This window comes from Crocodylus siamensis, chromosome 1, assembly GCF_052110815.1.
Source record: "Crocodylus siamensis isolate JL-2025a chromosome 1, ASM5211081v1, whole genome shotgun sequence".
In the NCBI taxonomy this organism is placed as follows: Eukaryota; Metazoa; Chordata; order Crocodylia; family Crocodylidae; genus Crocodylus; species Crocodylus siamensis.
Window position 1 is genome coordinate 141955847 of NC_143395.1, and position 16248 is coordinate 141972094.

At 50.7% G+C, this 16248-nt stretch overlaps 1 protein-coding gene across 1 annotated transcript in view; it reads left to right on the top strand.

Annotated features, from left to right (window-relative positions):
• Positions 1-9715, top strand: part of EDARADD (EDAR associated via death domain) — a 43612-nt gene extending 33897 nt beyond the window's left edge. The window contains exon 6 of the mRNA XM_090044655.1: positions 6825-9715. Coding sequence (XP_089900781.1) covers positions 6825-7201 — 377 coding nt within the window. The 3' untranslated portion in view covers positions 7202-9715. The remainder of the gene's footprint in view (positions 1-6824) is intronic.
• Positions 9716-16248: the final 6533 nt, after the last annotated feature.

Genomic DNA, 16248 nt, shown 5'->3' on the forward strand with positions numbered 1-16248 from the left:
TTTGCTCCTAGCCAAAAGGCTGAGGACAGCTAAGGGAAAAGTATGTAAGTAACCCCCCATTGTGGTTAGTAAAACCCATCAGAATAAGATATGTAGCAGTGCCCATTGCATGTTGATCCCCTCAATGCTTACTCTTGTTTAGGTCATGGTGAGCCACTACGTTGCATACATTTTTACTTCCTCTTCACTCCCACAGAAGAGCTTAGCCTTTGTTTTCTATTTCCAGTGATTCCTGTTTCTTCACCAGTGTCACGGAGTCACAGAGGTGCCCCGTGATTGTGAGGGTGATTGGCAGAGCTGCCAATCACCCAGGCAGCTCAGGTGCCTGGTTGCCAGGGCAACCAAGTGGGTCACATGGTCGGAAGGGGGCAGGGCCAGGCCTTTATATATAGCTTAGGCCGGAGCCTGCCACACAGTTCCCTTCTGGCTGCCGCAGGAGCAGGAGCTCTGCAGCTCGAGCTGAGTGGCCTGAGTTGGTGGTTGCAGCCTTACCCCACTAACAGGCTGCGATGATGCAGGGAACAAGATCACCCTGACTGCAGGTAGGACTGAGAGCCCTGGCAGGGCTTGGAGTTATTGTTAGGCGTGTGGAGCCTCTGTTTATGTTGCAGCCAGAGGGCTGGAGTTTAAGTTGCAGTTTACACCGGAGGACCGGGTGAGGCTGTAGGGGAGCGAGGAGGCCTCAGGGGAGCTCTCCAACAGCTTGGGGGTTCCCAGTGCCCAGTTGAGGCACAGTGCCAGGGGCACTAGTGTCGGTGCTGCTGGGCATTATAGTGCGCCAGGGAGGCGCAGTGTGCGGGGTTACAGACCCCAGCCCATAAGGGCGGTGTTTAGCCCCGGAGCGGGGCAGAGACAGGGCGCAAGAGGCGCGGAGTCAGCCCCGAGAGGGCAAGGCCCTGGAGCGGGGCAGAGACAGGGCGCAAGAGGCGCGGAGTCAGCCCTAGAGAGGGCAAAGCCCCGGAGCAGGGCAGAGACAGGGCGCAAGAGGCGCGGAGTCAGCCCCGAGAGGGCAAGGCCCCTGGAGCGGGGCAGAGACAGGGTGCAAGAGGCGCGGAGTCAGCCCCGAGAGGGCAAGGGCGCCCTGGAGCAGGGCAGAGACAGGGTGCAAGAGGCGCGGAGTCAGCCCCGAGAGGGCAAGGCCCTGGAGCGGGGCAGAGACAGGGCGCAAGAGGCGCGGAGTGGAGCGGGGCAGAGACAGGGCGCAAGAGGCGCGGAAGCCCCGAGAGGGCAAGGCCCTGGAGCGGGGCAGAGACAGGGCGCAAGAGGCACGTGGGGTCAGCCCAGAGAGGGCAAGGCCCCAGCGGGGGCAAGGTCCAGCAAGGGGACGTAGCCAGGCCTAGCTAGCCACCCAAGGGCGCCGAGACTAGGGCGGCGATAGCGCCGGCCCAAGGGGCGCCAAGACTAGGGCGGCGATAGAGCTAAGGCTAGGGCGGCAAGAGCGAGCCGGCCCAAGGGGCGCCGAGACTAGGGCGGCGAGAGCGAGCCGGCTCAAGGGGCGCCGAGACTAGGGCGGCGAGAGCGAGCCGGCCCAAGGGCGCCGAGACTAGGGCGGCGAGAGCGAGCCGGCCCAAGGGGCGCCGAGACTAGGGCGGCGAGAGCGAGCCGGCCCAAGGGGCGCCGAGACTAGGGCGGCGATAGAGCTAAGGCTAGGGCGGCGAGAGCGAGCCGGCCCAAGGGCGCCGAGACTAGGGCGGCGAGAGCGAGCCAGCCCAAGGGCGCCGAGACTAGGGCGACGATAGACCCGAGATCCGGACAGAGGGACCGAGCCGGCCCAAGGGCGGCGAGACTAGGGTGGCGAGAGCGAGCCGGCCCAAGGGCGGCGAGACTAGGGCGGCGGTAGAGCCGGGATCCGGGCGGAGGGAGCGTGCCAGCCCAAGGGCGCCGAGACTAGGGTGGTGAGAGCGTGCCGGCCCAAGGGCGCCGAGACTAGGGCGGTGAAAACGCTCCCGTTCCAAGGCAGAGCCGGCGATTAGCCAGGCGCTGGCTAGAACCCGGCCCAGGGGGCGCCGGTAGTGAGCGGCGCTGGCGAGCCGACCCAGGAGGCGCCAGCAAGTAGCTGGGCGCCAGCGTAACAGGCCCAGGGCGCGGGGAACGGGCTAGAGATTGGGGCCCGAACCTAGGAGGCGCCAGGTGGGCGAGGAGCCCCGGTGCCCGAGAGAGAGAACAAGGGCACCCGAGGGGCGTGGGGCCACGCAAGCGTCCCCCAGAACAGCTGCGAGGCTTGGGGCATGCTGAGGGGGAGGCTTGGAGGCACGCATTGCCCTTAAGGCAGGACGCATATCGAATCCCCAGTCTGGAATAGGGACGAACAACAAGACCGTCCATTAGGGAAACTGGCAGCCTCCACATTATATATTTAACCATCAAAGTCGTGGCGGGCGAGATTCTGAGGGTGCTACGTCACCCTAACGTGACGGTAGGCGGCGCTAGGGAGCTCACGGCCGCCCCTAGCCGCCACCCCCTCACAACCAGCCTTAAATGCCTGGCAAACATCACCAAATGGGGCCCCAAACAGTACACCCAGAATCCCTCTGTTGCTTCCCTCTGTGAAGGGGCAAGCTCGGGGCCGAGTCTCAGTTCAGCCCACACACCTCTCTACATAGCACAGTCTGCTCACTCTCTCCTGCCACAACTTTACTATTACAACAACTTGGTGGTAAATGTGGGAGGCTGCCCATTACATACCCCAATGCCAGGAGGCATTATCTATGGCTCCATACTGCCCTATGCCATGGTCTATGCCTTGCAGATGGCATCCAGTATGACGCTATGCTCCCAGCCTAAAACTGGGCCAACTTAGTCCTTCGTCAGGTCTCATTCACTCACACACTCATACCGCCCCCCCTCACTGGGGCCTCTTGCATTTCACCCTCCCTCACAGGGTCTCTTTCCTGCCGCACAGTGCTGTACCCCCTGCACTCTGTCCTGCATGAGTGCCCCCATAGGCCATCAGGCTTATCCGAGTCATGCCTCGGTTGGCAACATGAAGTCTTTTGGGCCTCTCCCGCAACTCTCACCTGAGTAGTGGCCAGCCAGTTCATTGGACAGAGGGCTAACTCCGCCCTAGCCCCTCACTGGGCTTCTCACACAGAACAATTTCATCTTACAGGGTTTGGCGCATGTACTGCCCTTCTGGCCGTCCCACAGCCCTACTCAGCACAACCCCTGGGGCTGCCCTTCAGACTGACCCTCAGCTGTACTCAACCCCTGTCAGGGCCTTCGCTACTGCCCTCTCTCTAGGGGTCCATGACTGTCTCCTCTCTGGGACTACACAACTATTCCCTCCCTGGTGCCTCTGAGGTCTTTCACAGCTGCAGTTTCAGGTGATCGCAGCCATGCCTAGTCCTGCTCCTTTCCTGGGGTCTTACACTCCCTGGGGCTCAGGTGGCCGTAGCCGTGCCTCGCCCCCTTACCCACAGTGTTGTGCAGCTAGGGTTATTAAGGTGCCCTGACCCGCCTTTCACCGGGGTGGTAACTGGCCTGGCATTTCTTGGGGGGCTGTCCTGCCATGAACAGCCCCACCAGGCTGCCCATCCTTGGCAGGGCCAGTTTCAGGTCATGCCCAGGACCAGGAGACTCCAAGCCATCCCCCTAGCTCCTGCCTTTAGTGTCAGGCACCGAAGGTGCACTGCAACACCCTCTTTTAGCCTGGCACATATGATTATTAGTGTGGCCCTGCCCTCCATGAGATAGAACCAAGCCAGGTTGCCCTGTGCCTCATTTGCATATAAATGTTTGGAGGATACCAAGACTCACGACTCACGACAAGGTTACAGGCAACCCCCGCTTAGCGCTCTTAATTGGTTCCAGAAAAACTGAGCACTAAGCGAAGCTGCATTAAGCGAAACCCATTTTCCCATAGGGTTTAACGTAAATAAACATAATTGGTTCCTGTGCTCCTGCTGGCCCTGGCCCTACAGCTCCCCGCAAGGCACTGCACAGGCTCCAGGGAAGGCGTCAGATCCTTCCAGCTTCATTGTTTTGTGGCTGCGATGGCCCCTGCTGGCCCACACCCACAGGGGCCCACCTGTGTGCTGCCCCAGCCACCCTGCCTGCAGGGCCTGAGTCGGGGACCTGCCGGCTCAGGGATTAACAGCGAGAAGGCAGGGATTAATGGAGAACAGCGGGGCTCCAGCTGGTGAGTGCGTGACTGGAGCAGAATGGGTCATGGGCTGCAGCCCAGGGAAGGGGGGGGTGGTTTCCACAGGCTTGGCTCCACTGTGGGCTGGGGTGGGGGACACTGCACATGTGTCCTTGAGCACTGGCACACACTGGCCCAGGCCCTGCACTCCTGCTGGCCCTGGCCTTGGGCCCCGCACTCCTGCTGGCCCAGGTCCCATGCTCATGCCACCTGCCGCCCCTTCTCACTGCCACCGCCACTCCTCCCTGCCCACTGGCATGGGCCAGAGCAGATCCTGGGCTCCTGCCACCCCAACCTGGGCCCCACCAGCCCAGGGTCCATGCTTACGCTGCCCGGCCCCCCACCTGCCCCTTCTTGCCACCGCTTCCCCTGGAGCAAACCCTGGGCTCCTGCCACCCCACCCTGGGCCCCACCAGCTGCCACTTACTGCTTCACTCGATGCTGCTACCACTGCTGCTGCTGCTACTGTTTCTCCTTACCTCCTGCGCTGAGCATTATAATGAAGCTGCTGAGTGCTAAGTGAAACCAGGTAGGTATTGTTTAATGAGTGCTATAGCGAAACTGCGGTAAGCGGAACCATGTTAAGTGGGGTTTGCCTGTGCCTTATTCCAGTCATGAGTGGGGGCAGGGCCTACTTATGGATGGTGGATTGTTTTTGGGGGTGTATCTCAAGTACACACACAAGTTCACAGTGCTGGGCTGTGGTACCACCCTGGCTTGAAACACTATTGACTCTGGTGGGGCCCAGCCTTATGAAGTATGTGGTAAATCAGAAGCCTTTTGGCTTTGAACTAGTATCAGGCAGGGTTTGTACTATATATAAGTGGTTACAAAAATGATGCTGCGTTTATAGCATTTGAAACTTGCAGCAGTTTCAAAAAAGGTAAAATGCATCAGTTCTGGATGAACTAAGTCTATTGATAGCTGTGATCATTTTCCTGTATGCAAATGACTATAGGTATGTTTATTTCAAGGTCTCTGTCTTCAAATTTGCAGTTCCATTTCCTCAGGGAGATCAGAGAGTAAGGAGGAGGGGAAAGGACTGCAGGAAGACAAGCCTGGAGAGACAGTGGGCAAGGGGACTACTTGACCCCCCCAGATTTATTTTCCATGCTGTAGCAGTGGGAAGGGGACAAATTTAAGGCAGGCCTCCAATAATTAGATTTTAAAAATGGAAAATTATAACAAATTGATAAATTTCCTGTATGTAGAATCTAATATATGGGGGGTCATCTTATATTTGAACAAATATGATACATTTGAAATAAATTCCCCACATGGAACATAAAATATTTCACTTTCAAATTGGGTAACACAGTAAATATTTGCATGGGGTGTATGTCCGTTAGCAGAGAGAATCTATCTAAATAACACTGTCCTAATATTTTCCTAATTCTGCCACATTATAAAGGCAGCAATTTGGAAATGCTAACCTTGCAAATGTCTATCTGCCAGCCTCATCCTGACATTCATCTACAGGAAATGATAATAAAGGTCACTTGCATGCACAGCCCAGCCGGGCTAAGGAGAAAGCATCATAGTTTTCTTTTTGGAAACTACCAGGCTTTCGACAGCCCAACTGCCACGCTGGGGTTTAAATTAAATGAGTTTGATTTTTTTTCAAAATTAGTGCTCTTTGGAAAACAAGAAGATTCCATGTATTTTATAATTATTTCAATAGGAGAAGACATTTTAAATCCTCATTATTATTTCAGAACTAATTCTAAGCAACATACCATATTTACTCAAATCTAAGATGGCCCTGAATTTAAGATGGCCTTCTAATAATTAGATTCTATGCACAGAAAATGTATAAATTTGTTATAATTTTCCATGTATAAAAACTGATTATTGAAGGGTTGTCTTTAATTCATCACCCCCACCTCTGCAGGGGGGCAGGTAGTATAGAGAGGTCAAGCAGCTTACCCTGTGCTTGTGCTTGCCCCCCTATCTGCTCTTCCTGCAACCTCCAGCCCTCCTTCCCCACCCTCCTGGCTCCTCCTCCTGCCCTTTGTCCCCAGCCTCTGCCTGCTTCTCCCCTCCAGCCTTTGCTCCTCTCTCCTTTTTCCCTCCTCTCCAGCCTCTGCTCTCCCTTGTCCCCTCTGTTATCTTTGCTCTATGCTGGCAGACTCCCTCCACGCTGTAGCCTGGGGCACTGAGCATGGCGCACAGTCCCAGTCCAAACCAGCCCCATAGCAGTACTGTGGGCTGTGGAACAAGAGTAGGCAGGAGAGGGAAGCAGGGGCTGCAGGGGAGTCGGAGATATGGGGATGCAGAAGTGGCGTGGGAAGAAAGGGGAGCAGGCACCTATATGCAAATGACTACAGGTATATTTATTTCAAGGTCTGTGTTTTCAAATTAGCTCCTCAATTCCATTTCCTCAGGGAGATCAGAGAGTAAGGAGGAGGGGAAAGGACTGTAGTAGTAGGGGCTGGAGTCTGAGCCATTGCAACCACCTGTCCCCTCCCGCCCCATCAAACTCTATTTCAAGATGAGGGCCTTTCTCCCCAGCGGTATATGAGGAAGGGGGAAGAGGGATGGGGATGACACCTCATCTTAGAATTGAGAAAATACAGTAATATTTTCAGCACTGTGCATTAAATGTTACCTGCTGCAAAACGAAAGTATTTACATCCATGTCAAGAAATAGAACTGATTTTGACTTCTTTGTTTATGACTGCAGAGCTGAAGAAATCCTGCAAAGAAAATGGCACCTGCTCCTTATGTTTGTTCGGTGCTCCAACAATCAGTGACTTGCTTAATGATGAGGACTTACTGTACAAAATGAGAATAAAATTGGATCCATGTCACCCAACAGTGAAAAACTGGAGAAATATGGCAAGTAAATGGGGGATGACTTATGATGAATTGTGTTTCCTGGAACAGAAGCACCAGAGTCCTACCTTGGAGTTTTTGCTACGGAATAGCGACAGAACTATAGAGCAATTGATAGATCTGTGTAAATTTTATCAAAGAAATGATGTTGTAAAAGTGCTTCTGGAATGGGTTGAGAACGAATGGCCAAAAAGAAGGAGTAGAACATATCAGAATGACCTCTAGGTCAAAGAAAATTGATATCTTATATTGGTTTAGTTTTTGGACTTTGAGATCTAAAGCAGAGAAAAATTAACTTGATTAGTCACCATAACTAAATTGAAAGTTTTCCTGTAAGGACATCTGTACCAATTCCTTATATAGCACATAAAGCTTGCATTCTGTGTACATGTGTCCATAGCCCTTATGGTTGCAAAGATAAGCTTCCAGATGTGAACTGAGTTATGCATAGGTATGTTCCTGAATCTGCAGACATCTTCAGTCTCTTTGCTGTTGCTCATAGATTTTCAAGCAGGATGAGAGCATGAGAGTAAAAGAATGTTTGTCAGTTCTTTTACTCTGAAACTTAGAACCTTTGAAGGAGTGACACTGATGAGAAAGATGCCAGTTGTATGCAACTACTCTTTTGGAAAGCTGTGATCAGCAGCTAAAATCCTTAAACTGTTGTTTCATGACCTCACTTGTGACCCTTCTTCTATTTTTGATATCAGGTTCTACATAATATGTATATGGTCATTTTTCTGTCCCTATCAGAAAGAGTAGAAACATCTTCTAGAAGGATGTAAATTATTTTTGGTAGAGGAAACACTTTTTTTCTTTTCCAGATCAGTTTACTTTTCCATATTGAGATTAATATAATGTTTGAATGCCAAACAGAGAATTCAAACTTATTTTTTTCATTACAAAAAAAATATATCTCATGAAATGTTGCTGCCTAGATCAGCACCATTAGATTTATACATTGGTTATGGAAGACATCACACACTTAACTTACAGAATTTCCAGGACCTGCAGGTGTTGGGGAGACCCGAGCAATGACAAAAGTGCTTTGAATTAAAAGTGAATTCCCAGTGTTTTGAAGGAAATGTTCCTTTCTAGAGATGCGTATCTCAAATGTCTCTCATTTTGGGTGTGGGAGAATAGTTAAAGTATCAGTCAGGGTGTCCTCAGTACTGACTATGACTTTCCTGCTCAAAGGTTGTGGTTTTTCTTCAAGTTTTCTAAACAGTTCTGTGGGCTGACCCATTTCCTGTCTCACACAGATAAATTCACTGTTAGGCAGAGAAGCAGTACAAAATGTATGCATCACTTCATGGAATTTCATCAACAGTGAGAGCCAACAGATGGCTATTCTAGGGTTTATGTGGGTTTGGGACTTACCAGTTGGCTCAGGGGTTGTAATCCAAGTGGCTGAAAGATGCATTGATTAGATATTACATGCATTTTAGAAATAATCACCGTAACTGAATTTGGTCTTTTTCCTACAGCTCTGTATAGAATATGGTATAACATATTTTAAAAGAAATTTGAAAATCAATGTTACAGCAGGTTTTTATAAAGCATACATATGTTATAATGCTACAAGAATGAGATGTCAATTACTTTTTTAGTCATACTATTACGATATTTTTAGACACTGCCTTTTCTATATGAACTAAAGCAACTTGGGTAAGTACAATATGTACATAAGTGTATATACCAAAACAATGGTGTACACAGCACCAAGAGACAGGATGAAACTAGAATGGACTGCATGCACCATTTAGTTTCATGAATTAGGAATGACCACAAAACTTAAGTGACAAAGGTGAGTGAAGCCAAAAGTGGGGTTGTGCATTGAGTTTCTGAGTTCAACAAAATCAAAAGGGACCTCTGTTACATGTATATATTTTATATCAGTGGGGACGTCTAGTGAGCAGCTTGAGATAAAGGCCAATATTTTCAAAGCAAAGGACTGGTTCCATGGCCTATATAAGATAGCATTATCACTTTGACTACAATAATGTTGAGAGCTTGACCTCTGGCTCCTATTGTTGTGTTACAGAACAAAAAATGGTCCTGAATTCTAGATGGTTTGAGTGGGGACAGTGGAAAAATTTCTGTTGAAACTTTTTTTCTTTTTGATGGAAAGTGGGTTAAAGTACAGGATATGGTCTAACAATGTTTGAAAAGATTATTTGCCAAACATTATTTGCACAAATGCAAGATAGTTTGAATTTGAAATGCTGTTGCAGTACTTCATGTTTCACCTTTTAATTTTTTGCTGATAATGTAAACTGTTTTCTTCATTGTCATCAAAAATTATTTTCTAGCCATCTTATGTTCTTGAGCCCTTTCAGCTCTCACTGAAGTCAATGTGAGCTCTAAGAGTTCATCACATTTGAAGAGTGAAGTATTTTTGAGAGCCCAAATATAGACTAAACTTTTAGCCATCTCAGTTGGAAGACATTAGTCTTAAACATTTTATTAAACTTATGGTTGCTCATTTTTAGTATATTTGAAGTAATATGACTTGTTGAATATTTTTATTCTTGATATGGCATGAATTGGGTTAGATAAGTCAGATATTTTCGTACTTTGTATATCCATGTTTACAAGATGTTGGTCTGAATGTCTGATCTGTCTCTCATTGTTTAATATAATTGTATACTGTGTTAGTAGAAGAAATATAAATGCTAACTGTTTGTAGTTGTTTTCACTGTAGTTGTTTTCATTTCCTGGGCCAATAAAAAGGCTATTTAAAAAAAAAGAAAAATGATACATTTATAAATAAATGGTATTGATATATTCAAACACAGCAATCTTGGGGCAGCACTAAAATATCAGCAAAGTAGTGTTATACGCAAATACTTAGATCAAATGTGTGGAGCTTATGCTACCTATGCTTGCAAAGCATATTGTCGTATTTTCATCAGCATTCATTGCCACTGAAAGATTCTCAAGCACCACCTTTTCTTTTCTCTCATGAAAGATGAGATAATTATGATAAGGGTGGAGATTTGCAGACTTTTCTGTGTGAGAACTAGTGAGGTGTGAACTATCCACAGGCTGAGTTTTTCCTGTATTAGTAATTAGTTTCTGTGACTGCCAGGGTTCAACTAGCCGCTCTCGGGCGACTCTGGTCGCTTGGCGGATGTCCCGCCCCTTCCAAGCTGGTTTGTCTTCGGGGTAGTTCTTTTCTCCCGCATCGCCAACCCTGTTCTTGCCTGCCACGTCTTGGTGTTCCTCAGTAGGCGGGATTAGTTAGCAGGTCCCTTGGTGGCCCGGGCTAGGCCCGATGGTTGCTCACTGGGCTCCGTCACCCCTACACCCTGGCCTCATGCCACCTTCGGTGGACCACCTCACTGGTATCTGGGGCCTTCCCCGCAGATCACGTCCACCGCTCTGCGTCCCAAAGCCAATAGCGGGAGGCTCAGCTAGCTCCTGTGATGCTTCACGTCTTAATCCTGTCCCGTGGGGAACCTTCCCCACTATTGCCCCTTGTCGCAGTGCACTGAAGTGCCCTGCTCCTAGGAAATGGTACAGGTGCCAGTTGCCGGGGCAACCACAGTTCGGTCACCTGACTAGAAGGGGGCAGGGCCTGGACTATATAAACAGCTTAGGCTGGGGCCAAGCAGGCAGTTCCCCGCTAACATCGAAGGGAGAAGGAGCTCTGCTGGAGTAGGCAGCTTGATGGTCTGAATAGCTTCGGCTTGAGGATACTGGGAGGAGAAAGCCTGGGTAGGGGATTTGATTGATGAGTAGCCAGAGGGCTTAGAGTTTATGTTTAGCCAGGTGGCTTAGTTCTTGAGTTGAGGCTTATGGTTTTGCTTTGTTGTTATACTGGAGGACCGGGTGAGGCTGTAGGGGTTGGAGGAGGCCTCATTAGGGGCTCCACAGCGGTGTGGGGATCCCGGTGCCAGAGAGGGCACCGCATCTAGGGGTGCACTGACCCCAGAGCCCTGAGAAGGGGCACAGTGCATTGCAGGCCAGGTAAGGCTGAGGCCGCCTGAGCTGTATAGGAATTGTAGACCCGAGGAGGAGATTTAGGGGCCAGGCACGGCTACGGCCACCTGAGTCCCAATTGTGAGGAGCGCCAAAGTGGGCACCAGCGAGAAGCCCAGAGGGTGCTTGCGTTAAGCCCCAGGGAGGGCGCACAGGAATAGAAGCCCCAGGGACAGCGCACCAACTAGAAGCCTGGGAAGGGCACTCACTTAAGACCCGAGAGGGGAATCTGGGGGCCAGGCACAGCTACAGCCACCTACGCCCTGATTGTGAGGAGCCCAGTGCGGGCGGGATTGTAAGAGGGAGCCCTGGTGTGGGCATGGCCATGAGAAAGGCCAGACAGCATCCGCGGGGGGCACGGAGAAACGCCCCAGTGGGGGCAACTGAGACGATCCCAAAGGGGGCCCGCGAGGGCGCGGGCTATAGTAAGGCAAGCAAGGGGGCGCCGTGAAGGCGCTGTAAGGGATTTGACAAGACAACGTCCGGTACATCTGAGAGGCTTGGAGCGTAGCGTTAAGGGTGGTAGGAGCCACGCGTAGCCCTTGAGGCTTTAATGCACAGGGTCCGCTAAGACGGGACACAAACTGGGATACATCAGGGGTACCGTGTCCAAGGGAGCAAAAGGCAGCCTCCCTTAATACATTTATCATTAAAGACATGGCGGGTGAGAACGAGGGAGCATGGACACCCACTTGGCATGGTAGGGGGAGCTAGGAGAGATCACAGCCGCTCGTAGGTCCTCGCCCCATGACACCCCTACCAAGGCTTCCCTGTGGCCCCACCACGAGGGCATACCCCTATAGACTCTGTCCCCCTAGCTCGGGGTAGTCCGAAATGAAACAAATGCACCTCCACCAACTTGCCACCTATTCCCCATCCCTGGACTCTTAAAGGGAAGGAATGACTCTACGCTCTGTTTGTTGCTCCCCGGACTAGCTCCAATCCAACGTTTAACATCTCAGGCCCCAGCGGCGATCCCCACCCCAATTGCAATCCCCTTCAGGGCTGTCTCCAGGTCTTTGCCCCTTGGCGTTTCGTTCTCCGCACCCCACCATCCTGGCACTCCCACCTGAATCCTGCTGTGCTGTAGGGGCTGCTTCTGCTTTCCCTCACTCAGCCAGCCAGTTGCTCCTTCACTGTTTAGCGGGGGTCTTCGATTTGGTGCTCCTCTCCCCAGTCAATGTTACTTCCGGCTCGCTGGTCTCCTCGGTGTCGGTCCACAGAGCACACTCCACTGCCGGCATCAGATGCAGCTTGGTCTTCTGGCTATCTGCCCCCTCTGCAACAGTGGCCGCCATTTTTATTTTCACCGGCTGGTGTCTGACACTGATGTCACCGGCCAGCCGTGGCTGTACAAAGAGGCGGCTGACGAGCCGCGTGGGTTCCTCTCTCCCCTCCACATGCGCTCCGTCCCTAGCTGCAGGTAAGTGTCCTGTATTACTTCTCCTGGGACAGTTTCTAAACCTGGTCTAGATATTTTACAAACCTAGAAGTCTCAAATCTGATTCCATGATGTCCTTCTCCTTCTCCCGTATACCCAACAAATTTTAGGTGCTAGGTGAGCTACTGGGATCTCATTATTTCCTCATCTATCATTTAACTTTGGAAATGATCAGTCCTTTTTGTAGGGGTTGGGGTTGGGGTGGCATAGGCACTAAGGCACATAGTTGACAGCCCAGAGGTCACACATTCGTAGGCCATAGCAGAAGCACTCACAGCACAGCCCTGTTGCATTCCAGCAAATCTGCAAATTCTGCTAAATACCTTGACAAGAAGTAAGTGGGGGTGGGGCACATGGGCCCTGCAGAGGGGTGGTAGCCCCTGTGGGGGGGCTGTAGCCCCTGTTGGGGGGGCTGTGGCCCCTATGGGGTGGCTGTAACCCCAAGGGGGAGCCGTACCCCCTGTGGGGGGCAGCAAAACATATATTCATGTATTCATGAATTCATGAAACGTATTTAGAATTCATTTTATTATGATAATAGAGACACTGGTAGCCTTCCAAATTGCTTTATCACAGTAGATATATCAATAAAACATTGCTCAACTGACACTATCTCTCACTCTCTCTCTCTCTCTATATATATATAGTGGTCTTTTGTTTTAATTGTGGAGGAACATGGATTTTGGGGTATTTTACAGAATGACTGGGATTTTTTTATCTGGGATTTTTCATTTTTCCACCAGAATTCCTGCTAGGGAGGCCAGTGGCAGGACCCTGTCAGAGGAGCCTGCTCAGAGCTGGCACCTTGGACTCAGCTGGCTGTGGCTGACCTCCTGGCCAAATGGGGCCAGGAGGACATGCTTTGACAGCTCAAAGCAGGCCACCACACTGGGATAGCTACCCAGATGGCTGGGCATGGGCACACATTGCAGTAGAGCCACACAAAGACTAACTCACAGCCCACTGGCAGCTGGCCCAGAGGGGCATGGCTCTACTAGCTGTGCAGCCCCCATCCAGGTCTGGCAGGTGTGCAGGAGGTCACAGCCAGGCAGCAGCCCCCACTGCCAGACTACTGCAGTGGGTAGTGGGTGTAGGGAACTCTCAGGACTGCTTCAGCAGTCCAGCTGGCACAAGGGGTAGTGTCCCCAGGTACCAATTTGCTGGGCCCCAGAAGCTCCTGAGACTGACTAGCCCTGAACTACCTGACAGGGCAGCTTTTTGTACTGATGGGGCCAGGACAGGGCAGCTTTTTATACTGCTGGGGACTGCACAGGTGCTGGCCCCTGGCTCTAGCTTCCCCTGGCTGCAGATCCGGGAGGAGCCAGGCAGGGTTATTTTGCCTTAAGTGGCACAATTTGCCCTGCACCAAAGTGCATGCCTGGGCACGTGCACCGAGGCAAAAAGCCCCGTCTCAAATTTGCACTGCTCTATTTGAGCTACTGCAAGCTTGCATGTGTGGACACACCCTTTGAGAAGTTAAGAGATCATGTTACAAATTAGATGAGTCCCCTAGCTTTTGTAATTTATTCTGGGATGCCATCATTCCTCAAATAATTAAAAAAGAAAGAGTAAGTAGCTCATACTCATTTACTTAAATACAACATTCAAGTTTTAAGTGTTTGGATCCATTCAGTTTAGTGTTTTTCAACGCCTGCTGTGTTAAGCGATAGCAGCCTTTCGGTGGCCACTTTCACCTATGCCACAGCCAGCTAGCTCCCAGACTTCAGAGGGAAATGGCTTCTTGAAGCTACCAGTGCTCAATGCTCATTTCTTTGTTTTGGCCAGACAACGGTGCATGTCTTTCTTTACTTCTTGACTTTTTCACAACAGTGATCATTGCCAAAGGTGCCTCCCAGAGTATGTCCATGCAAAATGTTAAGCATGTAATGCCACAAAGTTTCAAGTTCACCTGTGAAAAATGGGGCCCTTGAAATTATATAAAAAAGTAATATGTGAAAGACCAAAAGCAGGCATAAAACAGAGTCTGTTTTATCTAGTCCACTGCTGAAATACAGTCTGGAGGTGTTTTCAGATACAAATATAGGAATCAAATATATGTTTGCAACCAGTGGTGTAGTGAGCTCATTGATCTGTTGGGGTGTGGGGAGGTACACCAATGAGAGTGTGCTGACCACAGAAAACTGGAGAGGTTGGGGAGGGAGGAGCACCATTCAGTTTATGGCACTCAGCCCCCACCCCCAGATATACAGTTTGGTGCTGTGATGCACTATTCAGCTAAGAGGCAGCCCAGGATTTCCCCTGCCTCTGCAAAGGCTCTGAGGGGGCAGGAGAGCTTTTCTGATCTTTCCACTCACCCTTAACCTACCCCAGGATACGCTGTTTGGTGCAGTGCTGCCTCCACAGTGGCAATACAGAGTTTCTCCAGCTGCTGCAAAGGCAGCAGGTGGTGGAGAGATGCTGTGTTATTTTGCTTGCTCTACTCTCCCCTGCCACCCAGCTGTACTCCCTGGTGCAGCGCTGTGCTGCTTGGCTTCTATACTGGGCAAGGCCCTGCTGCAGCAAAAGCTCTGGGCACCAGGGACCCTGACTCCCCCTCATATTCAGCACCAGGGGCAAGTGCCCCCTTTGTTCCACCCTAGTTATACTACTGATTGCAACTGAACAGGTCCTAGATATACAAACCCCTCTTGGTACCATATTCTATTCACAAAAGCCTGCAGAGCTACAGCAATGAATGTAGGCCTGTTTAAAGGCCTGACCCAGTTTGTGCTAGCCCTGATTTTTTGGTGGGTCAGGTGGCTGAGATAAAGTATCAGATTCAGCTGGGGAGGAGCTGAGTGATTAAAGAACTGGAAAAAGTTGTTTGGGATTTTGTTTTTTGGTTGGTTGGTTATTTTTAATGGTTGATTCTGAAGGGAGATTTTTGAATTCTGGTTAGGTGGCTGAAAGAGAGAGACTCCCAATAAGGATCCAGCTTGGGGAGAAGCAGACTGCAGCATGAAAGGGTAGATAATGTCAGCCATCACTGGGACAATGGCACAGAAGGAAGCCCTGGTAGGGGAAGAGAGGAGCTTTTTGTTTTGTTGGTAATTGCTTAAGTTTGTTAATTGTGCCTGGTTGTGCTATGAAAGGGGACAGTTGCCTGGAAGGGCCTCCTTGCAGTCAGAGGGCTAGGCTATACCTAGCTAGTAGTAATGGGTAGGTGCCAGGTGTAGAGCGGCACTGGCCAGAGCCTTGATACCAGAGTCGTTAAAGATGCCTGCCAAGTACTCATTTTGGTACTCAGGTGCTGGGGAAGGAGTGGTATTTCCACATGAGTTAGCTAGAGGATTACTGGAAGTTGCCAAGCCCCAAACCCTGTTGCAGATAAGTGCTGGCTAATGAAGCTGCAGGGGAAACTGAGGCAGGGTGAATACTGCCATAGTGAGCTATAAGGGAGAGGGTGCTGTAGAAACTAGGACTCATGAGGTGCTTCCCTAAGTTGTGCTACATGCCTAAGGATGCTGTAACACCTTAACTTAACATGTTAATTCCCCACTGGAGAAGGGAAATGTATACCAAGGGCCCTCTGAAGAGCTAGGAGAGGCACCGCTCCCAACTGCTCTATCTTGCCCCACAGTGACAGTGGGGGCAGCTGGGGGAGCACCTAAAGGTAAGAATTTCTTCTTCCCTCCTATTCTAGGCTCCCTTGTGTGTCCCCCTGCCCCTCAGGACTCTCCCCCTGTCCTTCCCATCCTGGGTTCCCCTTTCCTACATGCTCCCTTGGGACAGTACCCACAGTGCAGGTAAGTCAAGGGCTATGGGAGGCAGGAGTGAGCATAAGGGCTGGCCGAGACAGGGGGCAGCCCTGGAGATGGGGTGGGGAGAAGTAAGGAGATGGCCTAAT